General features: G+C 41.0%; 1 protein-coding gene across 4 annotated transcripts in view; it reads left to right on the top strand.

Moving 5' to 3' along the window:
- The window catches only part of SATB2 (SATB homeobox 2), a 212,429-nt gene that overhangs the window by 84,865 nt on the left and 108,728 nt on the right, over positions 1 to 18,836 (top strand). For all 4 annotated transcript variants that reach the window (XM_043445524.1, XM_043445523.1, XM_043445522.1 and 1 more), the window contains 2 exons: positions 10,502 to 10,628; positions 11,777 to 11,900. In XM_043445524.1, the coding sequence (XP_043301459.1) occupies positions 10,502 to 10,628; positions 11,777 to 11,900 (251 nt within the window). The remainder of the gene's footprint in view (positions 1 to 10,501; positions 10,629 to 11,776; positions 11,901 to 18,836) is intronic.

The raw sequence follows: 18,836 nt of genomic DNA on the forward strand, positions 1-18,836 counted from the left end.
AACATTTGCTAGTAAGTTGGTAAAAAGGAATCTGCGAATCTCTTGGTCTCCTGCCCTTCTTTTGAGGAGGATCAGTGGCTTGATCTTTTCCATGCTCTCGCTTCTTATTTTTACCAGACACCTGGGCTGTGCTTCCCAAACCCTGGCTCATTCCCAGCACTTACAAAGATCTACCCTGGAGCTTCTGTTCTGCAAGCCCAGCTAGGCCCACCGCTGCTCTCAGGATGAACTTGACCTTGAATGCTCTAGCTATTTGCTTAATATGACCACTCTCAATAGCACAATCTTCACTAAACTACACATTTCTGGGAATGAGGAGGGGAAAAAAAATCCATTTCTGGTCTTCCCCTACTCTTCAGATCATCTGTAACTGTTCAGCCTAGCTACCATGGGATAACCAGACTTCCTGTCAGGAATAAGTGCTAAATCTCTACCATGGTTCAGTTGCCTGTTGATTCCTATGGCATTTTTCTGCTGTGGTTGAATATTTTACGGGGCTCAAATAGACCGTTTTCATGATTCATCACCAGGTATGTTGTGACTATAGATCTATTCAGTTCAAGAAACTGTTTCCTACTGAGAGCACACCTCGTATGTTCCAGGTCTTTGGCTCCTTTGTTACAGGCATTAGAATGGGAGTGCCATGTTTATAAGTTTGGTGTGCCGTTTTCACTTATGACATTTCCAAAAGATGGAAATCAAGGTACCATCAGGACTTCTCTCAATATAAAATATCTGAAACCAGAAAGCCATGTACACTTTTAGATTTAGCAGTAGAGTATATGTGAAGATGTACTGAAAGTAAGAATTATTAAAATGTTCTTAAAGAACCCCCCAGGAATTTAAACCAAAGAAAAAACCTCTGAACTAGTTGCCATTTTGTAATCGTTATAGCCATATTTGCTTCCATGTCTTGTAGTTTCTTAACAAATTACTGTGAAATCAGGTTAGTTGGAACATGAATAAATGTAGAACATAAATGAGTATACTTTTGCCTTCCTATTATGTGGCAACATTTTCTTTGATAACCAACATGCCCTCATAATATTGCCCTTAAAATCAGATATTATGTAACCTTAAATTATAGGAAACAGAATATGCCTGAAGGACAATTCTGGAATATATAATTGGGAGCATACAGTCTATAGAATTTCCAAGGGTGTTGAGCTCAGTGACATGGTACCTGGAAAACTAGGTCCTCAGTAAAACTTGTTGCAACATTTGAGCTTCTATCAGAAAAGAATACATGGTAATAAATTAAGATGGGGAATATGTTCATAATGGTATTCTTAGATCTTCAGTGGGTAGACTTCTTACCCCAGAGGATGCGGAAATACCGGCTAAACATAATTTATGAATAGCATCTGCTAGAATATAGCCAAACATGTTTAAAAGAACATATACATTTTCCCCTGTGTCTTTGATTATTGAAGATACTTTAGGAGGACAAACACTAAGGAAAAATCTCTTTATGCAAATATATTTCTGAATAGAAAGGAGGAGAAGTTTATTTGTGTTACCTGCTCAAATTAATCATTTGATTCTAAACTCTTTCAGATAATGATTAAACTGAGAACATAATAAGAAAATATATACCAGATGAAATAATTTTATTCAGTGGCAGAAGCTCAGAACTGATCCCAAATAATTTCTCATAATGCTTTTCTTTCTCATTTGTCCTATTCCCCATGTAATAGTTTTAAATGGCATTCTTATGAAATAAATAACTAAACACCAACCATATTTTTTTCATATCCTGACCAATATTTTGGCTGTTTTTCAGAAGAATCGGAATTTTGAAAATTAAATAAAGGTTTCTAAAATACCAACTTCAGAAAGTTTTATTTAATTTGCGGAATAATTTTGTTCTCTCTGTTTTTTTTTCATAGGGTCTTTATTAATTTAGTCTAGTTACTTAGTGCTTATATTAAATAATCTAATAAAAGTCAGGGTTATAGCATAACGTTTCCCAAATGTGAAGCAGCATCTATTACATGAGACAAAATCTTTATGCTGCAAAATGTAAAAACCATGTATAGAATTACAAGGCACGAAATGGTACTGTATGCGTTTTTTAAAGTAGAACATTTTTGTAATGTAAGGGGGTAGTCAGCTCAAGAAAAGATTGGCAGACAGCTCTGTATCACTGTTGTTTGTTCAGAAAGTGCTCCAAAAATTCATATTTCAGGTTTTCAATACTAATAATATTCCGGATCATTTCTCTTTATACAGATATGGTTTAAGATTAAAGTTAATGTTCTAAAGAGTAAAAACCTACCTTGTTTGTTTTTGTCAATAATATTTGAATTGTTACAGGCAGAGCTTTCTCTGTGAGTATGTTTGTGTGTGTATGTATTTTTAGATAAATTCACTTAACCAGTGCAGCCTCAGTATTTATTCTCAATTGCCAAAATATCTATTTTTGTCCTGTATTTTCTTTTGTATTATTATAAATTCAGGATTAAGGTTATTGTAGGTTCCCAGACAAGTATGTTCTGAGATTTCATTAATTTGTGTAAGTTGTAATGGTACTTGAAAAATGTAAGAAATGCTGGAAGAATGCTGTTTTATTTACCATTTATTTTTACCTCAATGCAAGACATCTGAAATATGGATAGTCTTTAAAATCAAAGCTGAAAGTGTAGGAGAGTTTTACTAAGTTGTACTGGAATACTGCTAAGCTATGTATTCAAAAGGAAAGTGTGTACATTTCAAAAACCATTTTTGTTTTGCTTTTTTTTCTCTTTCCTCATTGAAAAGTCATTCCTACCACAGGTTTAACAATAATAACTACAATTTATGCCTTTATGCTGCTAGAATTTGATGATATACCACAGTCAGGCCACAGGTTAGAAACACAGGCTGAGTTATTATATACTGCTGGGTAGTGATTTCCTGTGAACTGATTTATGGATAAATAATTCTATGTTCTTATTATATAGGATAGACAGTTTTTAATTTCTTTAACAAAGCTTAGCTGAACAACAGAAAATTATATGCTATAGCACAGGGACACACCACTCTGAGGAGGATAAACAGATGCAATCAATGTCATGAGTTCTCCTGTTTTTAAAAGGGGCTTCATCAGCATTTGGTGTGTTGTGGAAATAAGACTGCCAACCAGAAGCCCCAGGGCTTAGTTACTCTGAGGCTGGGGTTTTGTATTGATACTCTTTTGCTGAGATCTTTTCAGGGAGTTATGAAATATGTAAACCTTAGCCTTTAGATATGAAAGCTAATGTTTCATTTTTTTTCCCAGGCTGAATTTTCATTTTGCTTGAAAATTAATGGTACCTGGAAAAATAATGGTACCTGGAATAAAAGAAAATTATTCATCAAGCTGTTCTGTAAGAATACAGCTGATATCTTGCTGGGTTTCTGTATCTGTCTCACCGATTGATTTGTAGACTTTATTCTTTAATACACCCAATATATATCTGTTTTATCAGCATCTATCTCTATGCCATTGCAAACTGTGAGAATTACTCTCTTATACTTTATAGGCGATCTGCTGCAGGCCTTCATGAAATAAACATTTCTTATATTTGAGGTACAGGGGGTAAAACTGTCATTTTGGTTTATTTTAAGAATGGTTTCACTTAGGTATGTGTTTAGCAATAATAAGCTGCTCTACTCAATTGTGAGCTCCATAATTACAGGGATAATGTGTATTGGGTTATGTTTTCATCTTAGTGACTTATGCTGGAGACACAAAAGAAAAATTTGTTAAATGAACGAATAACTAGTGCTTAACATAAACTCTTTTGATGTTTTATTGATTATATTGTATTATCCTCAGAAGTGATCAACTTTCTAAAAACTTGAGTCAAATATTGATTAACTCTAATGTGTATTATCACCACGCTTGTTTTCACATAGTTAAATAATACTAGTGATATGAATTATGCATTTACTGAGAAGAGTATTTGGTGTCTTTAAGACAGGTTATAAACTGATAAAAATAACAAATACAAATGAACACAAGCAAGTATTGATATTTCTTTTTGTGATATGTTCACTCTTTGGCAGAAACACTGCATTGAGAGAGTAAAAAACTGGTTTCCATTATTGCATCTTTTTAATTTTAGACAAAAATCACCTCCATTCACAACCTAATTTTATGTCACTAATGGGAAATTTACCTGCAGTTGTATTTTGTTATTTGGTCTAAAGGCATCACATGAAGAATGGATTGGTCCTCTGCATTTTGGTGAAAGATTTGTCTAGATATAAACAATTTTATTTATATTATGCTCAATTCAATTGTGTTAACATCTGTATGAATTTCAGCCCCCAAATAAAGGCCCATAATTTGCAACTCAAAGACCTTGAAACTGCGTCTGTAATAGTCCTCAGCACCAGGCATTTTGTAAATGTGTGCAGGCGATACATTCTTTGGAAATAGGAAAGATGATGTGGGAAACAGTGTTTATGTCTGAAATGGCACTGTTGAGGGAGATGATGTTTTTCTCAGAGAAGCTGGCTTTTTAGGCCCTGACACCTGTTTGCTTATTGGTCTCATATGTTCCTTTTTTAACATTAAATGTCACGACCTTGCCCCATGTGTGACTGTGGGGGGTGGGGTGCACAGCACACACGGGCAGAGCTGAGTGGGAAGGGAATTGGTCCAGTAGGTAGAAAACTTGTCAGATGGAGCCTGAAGCCTAGTCCTGACATCCACTGATGTCCTTGAAAACTCACTCTTTTCTGATCTTGACCTCATTTTCAAGTGTCATACTGACCCCATGCTCTCCTCTGAGGATGACCTCTAATGGTTTGGGGGGGAAACAAAAAACATCTTGTATACTGTAAAGTAATATAAAGGGATATTGTGATAAAATAAGCTCCTTCTAGGATACACAAGCCAACCATGAGTATTTACTGTGCAGATGTCTAGAGAAAGGAATAGCTTCAGGCTGCATTGACCGGAGTTGGAATTATTCTTGGTACATAATTTGAAGAATGCACACAGTTTCCAGAAGTGAAGGCATGGGATGAGTCCTCTAGACAAACGATGGGGAATTGCCGTTTATTGAGCGTGTACTGTGCGCCCGTTGCGTGTGTCTGTTGTGGCTGTGTGTGTGTGCTCAGGCTCCCAGTGGTGTCCGACTCTTTGTAGCCTCACGGACTGCAGCCTGCCATGCTCTCCTGCCCATGGAATTTTCCAGGCAAGAATACTGGAATGGAGTGCTATTTCTTACCCCAGGGAATCTTCCCGACCCAGGGATCGAACTTGTGTCTCTTGCCTCTCCTGTATTGGCAGGCAGATTCTTTACCACTAGAGCCACCTGGGTGTGTCTAGTACTATCTGATCACCATTAGTTTTCCTCATTTTTTGGACTGAGGCTTTAAAACCTACTCATGGAGTATAAGCATTAGAAAGAATTTTGTATACTTACGCTGTTTTTATTGAGATTTCTCCAGCACTGAGTCAGCTATCCCCTGTGGGTACATACCCTCTCTTCTTTCTTTGTCCTCCTTCACTGTACTGAAGCATTTCTTGGAGTCTGTGTCTCTCCTTAGAGGGAGTCAGGAAGAGGCTGTTGTGGTATAATTAGATAACACCTATCTGGATTATTTCAGCTCTTTTTTTCCTCCACAGAATACTTCCTTCTTTTAGTCCATCTGAATTCTAGTCTAGGTTTAAAAAAAAAATTATTGGAGTATAGTTGATGTACACTATAAAGTGAGCCAATTATACATATCCATCCATTTATCCAGTATAGCTTCATTGTCCTAAAGTTCTGCTTTGATGGTGTTATATCTACACCCGAGGACTTTCAAAGATGTATCTTCTTCTGACGTTTACTGGGCACTTACTGTGTGCCATCCCACTGCCACATTCTCATTTTAAGCCTGGTGGCAACCCTAAAGAGCAGGCATGGTTACTATCCCCGTCTTACAGACAGTGGAAACTTGCCCCAAGGCTCACAGCTGACAAGCAGAGGGGACTGGGCATGTACTCACCTCTGACCTCAGGCCTTGCTTATGACCTCTGACCCATATAGTGTGCTTCAGTTGGGCATCCAGGCCTTCCAGAGTTGGAACCAAGCTCTTTCCAGTCTTCTCTTCTGATGTGCTTCACACTTGAACCTGTGTGGCGTGTAGGCTACTAAGATGAATGAGCAGAGGGTATTTGAAGTGAATCTCTGATTTCCTAGTGATGTGACTCAAGGTAACCCAGCCCTGTGTAACCTCCCTTTCCTCATGAAAGGAGCTGAAAGTAGATATCTGGGGTGAAGTTCTAATGGAGAAATTAAAGAGGTTCACTTTCAGTACATTTGATGGTTCAAAAAAATGAGACACTGAGAGGTGAAGGATTGTTGTACTGTTTTTGTTAGTTTTAAAGTGGGAGAGACCTGAACCTACTTGTAGGTAAAAGGAAGGCGAAGCTGCAGAGCAAGGCTGTGAGCAATGAATAAGCGTGGGGGAGAGCCAAGGGAATGGAGAGAAAAGGAGGGACATAATTGATGTATGCTCTTCCTTTGTGATTTAAAATAATGAGGGCCTTTTGTAGGCACTTGACCGAATTAAAGATTATATGATATTGAAGTCATCCTTGAGTAAATGTTTTTAAAATTAACTGTATTTGCCTTTTAGGGAGCATTACATGCATGATAAGACACTTCAGTTGTCTCTGACTCTGTGCGACCCTATGGACTGTAGCCCGCCAGACTCTGTCCGTGGGATTCTTGTCCATGGCAAGAATACTGGAGTGGGTTGCCATTACCTCCTCCAGGGGATCTTCCCAACCCAGAGATCGAACCTGTGTCTCTTACGTCTACTGCATTGCAGGCCGATTCTTTACCACGAGCTCCACCTGGGAAACCCTAGGGAGCATACATGTGTTAAGATAACGACTGTAAATTGTTGGATTAATGATATCCAGGCTCTGTACTGGGGCTTCTCTGGTGGTTCAGATGGTAAGGAATCCACCTGCCAATGCAGGAGACATGGGTTTGATCCGTGGGTCAGGAAGATTCCCTGGAGAAGGGAATGGCAGCCCACTCCAGTATTTGTGCCTGGAGAAGTCCATGGACAGAGGAGCCTGGTGGGCTACAGTCCATGGGGTCATAATGAGTTGGACATAACTGAGCAACTAACACATACAACAAAGCTCTGTCCTAAGGGTGCTATGTTCAGCCTCACAGTATTCATGTGAGGTCAGTGTTCATGTTCCATTTTACAGATGAGAGGATTGAGGTGCAGGGAAATGATGGAACTTGCTGTGGTTACATGGGTAGTAGGTAGAGGAGCCAGAATATGAGCAGCGGCAGTTTGACTTGCAAGCTGGAGTTCTTTGTCATTATGGTGTCTGCTTCCCAATTTGATTTCCTCAGTCAAGGGAGGTGGGAGGCATGTTCAGGTGGGAGGGGACATGGGTAAAACTATGGCTGATTGATGTTGATGTTTGATAAAAAGCAACACAGTACTATAAAGCAATTATCCTTCAATTAAAAATTGATTAATTAAAGAAAAAGAAAACCAATTCAGTTTTCTCAATTAACACTTGATACCAGCCCGAGTAATATTTCTGTCTGTTTTATACCAAGGAAGGAGGAGTGTATCTCAGGAAGGTATTTCCAAAGAGGGCTAATACTTTAGACAAGGCCTTGTTTGGAGGAAAGGCTTATTAAGAAGAGTTGCTCCAAGTCCCTGCCAGGCTGGAAGAGCGCAGCCCCTGGACATGGCGGGCCTGGCACTTCTCACACCTGTAAACTCTGGCAGGTAGTTAAGCAAAGAGCCTGACTTCTAGGTGCAGGTTAGTCAATATGGTGTGAAAAAGAAAAAGCACGCACCAGCTCCCATTGCCTGAAAATAGCGTGTGTCAGCGGCTCTCTTCCAAGACGCAGAAACCAACCTGTAGCAGCTGCTCTCTGTGAAGGCATTAAGTGGTGAAGACACCTGAGTGTGTCTGATTCCAGCCCAAACAAGGCTCCTTCCGCTCATCGAGGTGGGGAGAGAATTCATCTAAATGGAGATGAATAATTTCAATAGAGTGATTGTCTGTCATTTCCTGTAGAGATTCCCCCCCCCACACACCTACTTTTGTAAAAAATTAAATGCAATAAAATACAGGCATATTAGGTGTTCGGTTACCTGGATTTTGACAGTTTTTATGCCCATGCAACCACCAGCCGAAACTAGAAATCCCCTGTATGTCCCTTTCCTGTCATGACCCTGCTCTCTTGAGGTAAGCACATTCTGACCTCTCTTCTCGTAGATGAGTCTTGCTTGTTCTTGTATTTTATATAAATGAAAGCATTAGGAGATATTCTGTTGTGTCTGGCTGCATTGTGGTGTAAACTTGGAGCAGAACACTCCACAGCAATAAAAAGGAGTGAACACGACCCACAATAGCATGAATGAATCGCCTCTAGAGTTGTGCGTTAAAGATTACAGGATTCACTGGCTTCGTGCTACCTTTGTCTTCTCAGTAACCAAATGACCCACACAGTTGTCTTCTACTTGTTTAGGAGTTGCTAGCTTTGTTTTTTCTCCCTCTAATCTCTTAGACACAATATCACACAATCTCTAACACAATAGCACCTTTAGGAGGTGGTCAGGTTATACTCTGGCTTCCCAGGTGGCATTAGTGGTAAAGAACCCGCCAGCCAGTGCAGGAAATACGCAAGAGATGTGGGTTCAACCCCTGGCTCAGGAAGATTCCCTGGAGGAGGGCTCACCAGCCCACTCCAGTGTTCTTGCCTGGAGACTCCCATGGACAGAGGAACCTGGCGGGCTCCGGTCCTTAGGGTTGCAAAGAGTCGGACACAACGGAAGCGACTTGGCATGCACACAACAGGTTATACTCACCTTATGGGCTATCACGATGATGGATTTTTAAAGGGAATTTGAAACTGTGGGGTGGGTTTTGTTGAAAAGGAAATATGTTAGACATGTCCCACATTATCTTTTTAGAACTTTGAAAAGTCAGAAGCGGTAGAGGAAGCGAGGAAGCAGCCCTGGCCTCTGCGGACGGCTGTCCGGTGGGCCGTGGATGTTCATTTCATGACTACTCCATGCTGTGTGCTGTGCACTTTTCATTGTCATGAGAGAGAATGTTAGGAAAACTATCCCCACAAGAAAACAGCTTTTCTTGGCAAGTGAAGTCTGACTGAAGGAGCCAGAACTGGAGGCATACGGCGCTATGAATGAGAGCTGTGTTGCTTTATTGGATCCGAGTCCAGGCTCTATTTATACTGCGGCATATTCAGCACCAGATTGTTAAATCTTAATACTGAAACAGTGCATCATTTTAATATTTTTGTTCTGTTTATTCCCTGTTTTCAAGCATTATGTCAAGCATTGCGCATTCATTGATTTCATCTTGGACAGGACGTGCCCTGACCAGAAAGTTCATTTCCTATGATTGGAATTTTGCCCCAAAGCTATAAAGCAGCATCTTGTGAAGCTTTTAAAGGTTTACTTGGGTATACAGGTGTTATCTCTCTTTGATGATAAAATATATTTTTTGAGAGAACAATGTAGTTGGAACTCACCTGTGTTGCCAAGAATAAAAATAAAAATGCTGTTCCTCGTCTGTCACTGAAGCATAGCTGTTTGTTATGTGTGACGGTTTTTGACATCTAGGGGACGTTTGGATTGTTTTGTAGCATACAAATAAAATGTTTGTTTCCCTGTGTTGTTTGTGAAATGGGTTTCTCTTTATATTTTGTTATCAGTGTTATGGGTGCCCTGTGCTCCAGATAAGGTCCAGCTTGTGAATAGCCTAGCATTTTCACCATGCCTTGCTGAAGCTGTCCTGTGAATCTATCCAGGTCTGACCAGGATTTTTATTCTCTGTTGTCACGAGTGTTTACCATCTGTAGCACAGGGGAAGGCTACCACTGTCCTGTAAAAAAAAGCTGAGGAACTATCAAAGGGGGAAGAAAAGGAAGTTGAAGGCATCTTTGCTGTTTCTGATCTGTGGTCAGTCATTGTGCTATGGAACACAAGCCCTCCACCTGGTGAAATGTGAATTTAGAAGTGAATTCTCATTGCTTCTTCAGCTCCAAATGCTATTCACACTGGGGTTCGCTCCACAACCAGGATGTGACTGTGTGTGTGCTGAGCCCACACACAGGAATTTTCTTGTACAATTCAAAACTGAATCTTATATTTACTTAAGACTTGCTTTTTTTTTTTTTTTGTCTATGAAATCAGCAGTTCGGTATATTTAGCATCAGTCTTAAGTTAGACTGTGAAATAAGTCTTTGGGGGAAGGAAGTGTCCGTATGGTTTTCTGAGTAATTTAAGAAACAGGAAAACATAAAAAAAACTGATTGTCCGTGATTAAACCTCATCCTTTCATTCTCATCTTCCTGTATAGTTAACTCAATTGTCAGCCAGAAAGAAACAGGCTATTGCACAGGGTTGTAAAATATCTGAGTGGGCCTTGAATGTTGGCTGTTGGATGACCTTCTTAACATTGAACAAACAATGGGAGGGTTTAATAAATAGCAGCTATGTGTTTATTATGTTTTCCTTCCCTGTGCAGGAATAATCAAGCTGGGGAGGTGGAACCCTCTCCCCCTCAGTTATGTGACAGATGCGCCTGACGCGACAGTGGCCGACATGCTGCAAGATGTCTATCACGTCGTGACGTTGAAAATCCAATTACAAAGGTGGGTGTCTCTGAACATCTGCCCTTCCTTACTCTCGGAGCTGCTCCGTCGATCATAGACTCACTGCGGAGATCAGCTCATCCTGTCTTTGTTAATTTCTTGACATTGGATGAAATGAAAAGAAAAAAAAAAAAAAAAGAAGAATAAGAGGAGGGGAAGAGGGCCCTTTACCAGGCATCTTTATAGTCCACATTCCAACTGTTTTATGTTTTGTTTTCAGAAGCAGTGAAGTGGTAACCTAGGGGGAGCTTGATAAATCATTAAAAATCTGCAGCCCGTAAAGGGGCACTTTCCAAAGCCCCTACTTTAATGAGTCCTCTGGTTAAATGCTTAGTACATAATACTTGAAGAATCAACACCTCTGCTGTTTCAGGCTTGTGTTTGAGGGGTGAGTTGGGTGCTGGGTAGCCTGCTTACCCAGAGGGTGCTGGCAATGGACGTCTTTTGCTTTCCTCTCTGGTAGCCTGCAGAAGTTCTGGGAGTGGTTCCTTTTTTTCAGATACAGCACTCAGGACAAAGTATACAGCTAAGGAATCTAGAAGTTCTCTGCAGTACCTTGTGTTGTAAAGTGCCTGCAAGTCATATCTCTTTTATTGTCCTTTCCTCTACAGGTTTTGAATTTACCCCCTTTCAGAGAATTTGCACTTTGATAGGGACCTACCTACCATTCCTGTCCTTGTCTAGGAATACTTTAATGTCTTTAGTTATTTTTTGGTTAGGTAAGTGACATCTCTAGATTGTTCTGTAAGGGTTAAGGGTGAAAGTGAAAGTAGACCTTCAAATCTGATGAAGCTTATGTTACATTTAACCTTACGAATGTTCAATAAGTAAATTTAAGTTGCAGAAGTTTGTAATCACACTGCCATGCCATTTCTATCAGCAGGTTGGAAAAATCATATTTTTAAAAATTGGCATTTCTTTATCTCCAAAATGACTGTTTTTCTCAGGCTAGTGTGATAGCCAACTGAAAGAGGCCATGATGGGCTCTGCTGAGGCCCTAGAGCAGCAGTTTTACTCCCTTTCCCTCATTTCGAGTCCAGGTCCACCCTGTTCTCTGACGATCTCCTTATGCTTACAGGACGGGCGGTGACTGCAGTACTCTGCACTATTAGGGTTTGCGTGTCATTCATTCTTCCTCTGTTTTCCAGTTGTTCGAAGTTGGAAGACTTGCCTGCAGAGCAGTGGAACCACGCCACGGTCCGCAATGCCTTAAAGGAATTGCTTAAAGAGATGAACCAGAGCACATTAGCCAAAGAATGCCCTCTCTCCCAGGTCAGTGTCCTCAGAACGGATGGAGCAGCCATGGGTGTGCTGTCTAGCAGGAGGGGCACTCCCGCTCAGATGATTGTCTTTATATTCACGTTACATCGTGGTGTTCAGTCGCCCAGTCGTGGCCAACTCTTTGTGATTCCACGGACTACAGCATGCCAGGCCTCCCTGTCCCTCACCATCTCCCAGAGTTTGTCCAAGTTCATGTTCATTGCATTGGTGATGCTGTCCAGCCTTCTCATCCTCTGATGCCCTCTTCTGCTCTCAGTCTTTCCCAGTATCAGGAACTTTTCCGATGAGTCCCTGCTGGCTCAGCTGGTAAAGAATCCACCTGCAATGCAGGAGACCCCAGTTTGATTTCTGGGTCAGGAAGTTCCCCTGGAGAAGGGATGGGCTATCCACTCCAGTATTCTTGGGCTTCCCTGGTGGCTCAGACAGTAAAGAATCTGCCTGCAATGCAGGAGACCTCGGTTTGATCCCTGGGTTGGGAAGATCCCCTAGAGGATGACACTACATCTTAGGTGGGCAAAAATATGGAGATGTGGTACTTTTTGTTGTAGAGGAGAACTTATCGCTTACTAGAGCTCTGATGTAGTAGGAGTCACATTAAAACATTTTACACTCACTCTTTAACTTCTCATACATGCTATAGGAGGGGGGTATCAATATTTCTATATTGTAGATCAAGAAAACAAGGCTTAGAGGCACTTTACCTGCCTAAGCTTACTCAGCTGGTTAATTGCAACTCCAGTTGAGACCTCCCTTGCCAAAGCTCAGGCTCCAAATTACATTTCTTGGTCAATGAAATGGGTCAGCCATGTCAAATACATCTTAATTTGTTTATATTTTTTCATTGAGCCTTTTCTGGGTCTAGCAGAGAGAGATGATCTTTGCATCATATATGTTTTATAGAGATTTTGTAGTGAGTTCAGTGTGTAAAAATGCACTATGAGAAAAAGTGGTACTCTTTCTTTAATGAACTGATCATAAGCTATAACAAGTCACAAAAGTAAGAGATCGAGAGGATGAAAGGGAGGGATGCAGAGAAAGGGCTCCTGTTTCTGTTTGTGTTCATGGGTGAGGGCACCACTTTTTCTAATGATAAGATGTTTTAGTGGCTATAGGAGTGGCTTAGAACAGCTGTGAAGTGAACTCAGGTTGACATTATTTAAAGCTATGAATGGAAATCCATTTTCTGGTGTGAGTTGCTACACTTGATTTAAGATAGTAGGCTGACTGCATGTCTGTCAAGTTCAAGGGGTGATAACAAGAACAATGGAAACTTGATATGTCCTGAGCTGTGTTCTAGGATAACAGTCTTTGGGGGAAGTAGCAAGCCTAGTGGTTAAGAGTCTGCATTGAGAATCAGTCAGATCTGGGTTCATGTCTTGGCCTATAAGCCTTTGTGACCTCATCTGTTTCTTTGTGAGTAGAACCAGGAGAGTAATAGTTCTAAGTCATATAATAAGGAGTAATGGGATAAATCACATAAATCCTTGACCTAGTACTGGCATACACTGACTCTCCATAAATAGTACCAGCTGTTATTATTGAGACATGATATTGTTGGTGTGAACTTAATATTTTTTATATGTGTCTTGGAGAGTGTTTTGGAATAGATCCTCTGAGACAAAGCCTGCTATTAATATCTTTGCTTCCCAAAAAATCAAGACAGCAGGCACCTGAGTGATTGGTAGATGGAAATGGACACCAGTGTTTTTTGACCATCAGTCATGTCCCTGCTTCTGTGCTCACAGCTTTCAGAGGCCATTTCAGTGCCTCCCTGTTGGTATGTTTTGTCTAGCTCTTTGTGACCTTTTGGAGTCACACCAGGCTCCTCTGTCTATGGGATTTTTCAGGCAACAATGCTGGAGTGGGTTGCATTTCCTCCTCCAGGGGATGTACATAGGGTTAAAGCTTGTTGCTAGAATTTTTATTTATTCCAATGTGATTACTTACGAAGTTCTAAAATATATATATTTTTAATTATTCTGATCACATATAGGGGCTGGATAAAGAACAATTTAGAAAAACAGTTCAGTCATTTGTCCTAAACTTTACAGTTAGTCACAGTTAATTTTCTCTTGGATTTACTTGAAAGTCAAATTGGGCTTTGCCTAGAGGTAGACAAATTTGTAACTTAATATCACCAATTTGGAATTTTATCCAGGGTTTTTGAGGCCTGCAGGAATTTGGTCAGTATTGATCTGCTGTGATTATTTGCTTTGGTTATAGCTGTAAGATGTGACTAGAGAGACAGCCTGTAGGGAAGGAATGCACGTGAGGAGCTGAGAGCCCTGAGCTCTGCTCTTTCTCTCTTTTTTTTTTTTCCTGGCTGAGCCACGTGGCTTTGTGGGATTGAACCTGGGCCCCAGGCAGTGAAAGGACCATGTCCTAACCATTGGTCTGCCAGGGAATTCTTGAACCTCAGTTCTTTTGTGATCCTGGGCAAGCCTGTCCACTCTCAGAGCCTCATTAACCTCGTCTGTAAACTGGGCATGATTGTGTCCACATATGACATGTAATTTTCAGGGTTGTCTTGAGCTTCGAATGAGAACATCTTGACCCTTGCTGTAAAAATGCTTTTGCTCCCCCATTTTCTCTTCTCATTGCTTGCCCAGCGAGTTGCCCAAGCTCAAAAATTTCTTTTCTGTCACTCTCATAGTAGATACTATGGGTTCCACCACCTCCATATTAAAATCTTTCTCCTTTGTGCCATTGCCTTGTTTAGACTTTCATCACCCCTCTTGTGATATATTTTAAGTCATCCTGCGTCATAATCTTTCTTCTGGCACCTGCTTCTCCATCACTAGCCTTGTATCATTTCCTTGTCTATAAGCCTCCCGCGGCTCCCCCTGCTCAGCCTGTCGGAAGAGCAGACTGAACAGCCTGGTGCACTGGGAAGATGACAGACACTGGCCTGATCTCTATCACCTTCCTCCCGATACCTACATCTACTCAGTGCTTAGATGTATGCAATGGAAACATTTAACATGGCTCAAATGTCCCCAAAATATTCCCAAGGGTGGGAACAACCAAACTACCACCCTCTCCTCCTTTCCTCTACTCCATGCACCTATGTTTTTGGTATTTTTAAAATTTCCGTGGAAGCCTCTTTACCTGTTCAGTTAGCAAGCTCCCCTGTCTGCACGAGACCAGTCCTCAAGGGAGATGAGCCGTGTTCCCCCCGCGCACGACGCTGGTGGCCTGGGAGCCCTCGGCCGGCGCTGCCTCACGTGTGCTGTGGGATGTCTCTCGGCTAGCATGCCCTACTCTCTTCTGCTTGATGAAATCTTTCAAATATCAGCTGGGAAGTCACTTCTGGTGAAGAACCCTGACCTCCTGATTAGAGTAGCTGCTTCTGCTTTTGGTAACCTTTTGGACACACCCCTGTCAGAGCACTTATCACGGCCTCCTGTCAGTGTTATCTGCCAGTTCTCATCACTTAATGGACTGCCTCACAATAGCAGAAGCCATCTCTTACCTGTTATCTCGGCGTTCTCAGCATTCAGCACAGAGTGTATCTTGCATGTAGTTGTTACTCTAATGCAGGAGTTTTAAACTTTGGCCCAAGTAAGCTTTGGGGTTGGATGTTCTTTGCGGTTGGGGAATGACCTGTGATCCTGTGTATTGTCGGGTGTTTAGCAGCATCCTTGACCTCTACATACTAGATGCCAATAATGTTCCCCACCCAGAGCCAGCCGGAATGTCTCGGCATTGCAGATGTCCTTTGAAGGGGGGAAGATGAGAGCCACTGCTCTAATGTGTTTAATTAATTTAATATTAAAATGTTTTAGAAAGCTTTATAAAATATAAAGTTTTATTATTTTTACAGTGTTCTTGGCAGCTCTAAAATGTTTTGAATGAGAAACAATGAATATAGTACTTTGGTGGTTGATGCCCACGGAACATTTTCAATCAAACGGGGGCTCTTTTCTATTGCTTAGGTATGGGGGATATTTGATTTAGGCTTCTGGTACGTTGTGTGATTTTGGAAAACATCACTGGAGTAGTCCTTCTCGGCCAGCAAGGGCACCATAGTATGCGTGTCTGCATTAATCCTATGGCTGTTAGTCTGAAACATTTCGGATTATTTACTTAAATTGCATAGCTGGATTGGATTTCACTGTGGAGAAAAGCTCCCTCATTTTGTTGGTGGTTACCATAGAATATGGAGAAGGCAATGGCACCCCACTCCAGTACTCTTGCCTGGAAAATCCCATGGACGGAGGAGCCTGGTGGGCTGCAGTCCATGGGGTGGCTAAGAGTCGGACACGACTGAGCGACCTCAGTTTTCACTTTCATGCATCGGAGAGGGACATGGCAACCCACTCCAGTGTTCTTGCCTGGAGAATCCCAGGGATGGGGGAGCCTGGTGGGCTGCCGTCTATGCGGTTGCACAGAGTCGGACAGGGCTGAAGCGACTTAGGAGCAGTAACCATAGAATAGGTGAATATATTTTTATTCAACCTGTGTAGTGTGAAAAAGAATGAATTTTTGTTTATAGAAGGTAAAACAGAGATTTTAAAATGTATTTTACCAGCTTGAAGGGAGTCCCAGTTAAGAGTCAGGTACTTTACAAAGGATTGGGGGTATAGTGGTGGAGATGAGAGAGATGAAGCTTTCGGTCTAGGAAGAAGAGCATGGAGCACCCAATAGTGCTTCACAGAAGAACAGTAGATGATTGGGCTATTTAAAATATTCTCAGTTCACGAGTACAAGACTGGTTTTGAAATAATTCTCCCTCATTACCCCCAAGTCAGTCCATTTTAGGTATTTCCTCACTGAAGTTTGGCAGTTGCATAAAAGAATAATTCAGCGGCTAGTATATATTTTCTTGAATACCCCAGTGGTCTACATTTCAAAAGAGCAGTCTTGAGGGCAGAAGGAAAGAGTGGAAAAGTCCATAAAAGGGGCAACAATTGCAGGCTGAGGCATATATATTTAAAGACAGGGAAGTCGTGATTTAGCTGTTCTCTGTCTGGCCAGATGCTTAGAAAGTATAGGTTATGTTTGTGTGTCTGTGTATTTATTTTTGATTTCACCTTTCAAAATATGTTTAAGTGCTGACAGCCTCTTCCTTTTCCTCTGATGTCCTCCTGACTCACCACTGTCAGCCTCTTCCACCAGCCCCATTGTCTGTCCCAAGCATCCTAATTTACTGTACCTTAGGCCTAGGTCTCCCTTGTTAAATGGTCTCTAACTGTTACAGTTTGAAAACATTATGAACATGTCTTTCTGTGGCTTACTAATTTTTTACTCAAGGAAAAGTTAAAAGACAAAACCCCAGATCCTTAGGGTTTTAACCCATTAAAATAAAAAGATCTAACAGTACCCACCTTAACCACCTCATAGGTTATTAAGATGATCGAATGGAAGGACAGTGTGCAAATGCCCCCTCCTCCCTTCCTAACATTATCTCTGCAACACTACACGTGCTTAAAACTTTCTTCGTGTATGTGGTAAAAATACATAACATGAAGTTTATCATTTTAACAATTTTTAAATTTATAATTTTTAAGTTTACAATCCAGTATCATTAACTACATTTACATGTCGTACAATCATAACCCCCACCCCCATCTATTTTCAAAACTTTTTATCACTCCAGATGAAAGTTCTGTAAATATTAAGCAATAATTGCCTATTCTTCTCTCTTCTAACAGCCCCTGGTTACCTCTGTTCTATTTTCTGTCCCTATGAATTTACTTACTCTAGATGTCTCATAAAAGTAGAATCATAGAATATTTGTCCTTTTATCTTGGCTTATTTCACTTAGCGTATAGATATATTTTTAAAGCAGCTCTGTCCCATGCCCCTAGTTGAGGTTTTATTGCCAAATATTTGAGGAACAAGATGACTGGTAGAAGTTACTGAACTGTGAAAATGTTATAGTATTATGGTGGTGTTTATGTAGTCTTCTAGAGACTTAGATTGTAGGATAATGATTTGTGTCATTCTAAGCAAGTCTTGCCCATTTGAGGGGTCGTTAAAGGACCAACTTAAATTGCAATATGCCAGAATAATCAGGCAATGACGTCAAACAGCCAAATGAGTCAATAGAAAATAACAAATTGATCATGCGCTCATCTATAGACTAGTGACTGATCAAGTGCCTGGATCGGTATTGTCTTAACCAGTTGCCAGCTGTCCGTTTCATTTAATCTTAAATTCACGTATGTCCTGTGTTAACCAGGTATTGACTGTCCCTTTCAGTTATTATCATGCAAAATTGTATTAGTTCATGTCCAACCTCATGAATCTTGTTGATGGGGACGCACAAATGACAACTTCAAAGTAATGCCCAGTGGGTGATTGGGATGATGTCTGAGCAATGACTGCATGGAGGGAAGAAAGCTGACATTCACTGGCTCCATATCTTGTGTGCTAGGCCTTCTACACCGATCTTCTGTCTGAGTCCTTCCAGCCTCAGGGGCTAGTATCCATATTTTACTCTCACAGGTGAGGGTGCCCCTTCAGACAAGCAAGCCCTTCCACAGTCTTCTAGGCGAGGAGTTCTTGAATTGACTCATGTCAGACTCCACAGCCCAGAGGAAGTATTTCTATCAACTAGAATGGCAGGAAGTTTCCATTCTGATAGTATAACTCAGAAATGGTGATGGAAAAGGATGTTAGAAGGCTGACAAATAGCATTAATTTTTCATGATAAAGTAATTCCTCAAAATCATTTTTCCCCTATACTGTACCTTCCTGGTAGCTCAGACAGTAAAGAATCTACCTGCAGTACAGGAGGCCCGGGTTCAACCCCTGGGTCAGCAGAGCCCCTGGAGAAGGGAATGGCAACCCTCTCTAGTATTCTTGCCAGGAGAATCCCATGGACAGAGGAGCCTGGTGGGCTACAGTCCATCAGATCACAAAGAGCTGGACACGACTGAGTGACTAACGCTTTCACTTTCACTTCATATCCTTAACTGAAGT

Source organism: Cervus canadensis, chromosome 24 (genome assembly GCF_019320065.1).
Source record: "Cervus canadensis isolate Bull #8, Minnesota chromosome 24, ASM1932006v1, whole genome shotgun sequence".
In the NCBI taxonomy this organism is placed as follows: domain Eukaryota; kingdom Metazoa; phylum Chordata; class Mammalia; order Artiodactyla; family Cervidae; genus Cervus; species Cervus canadensis.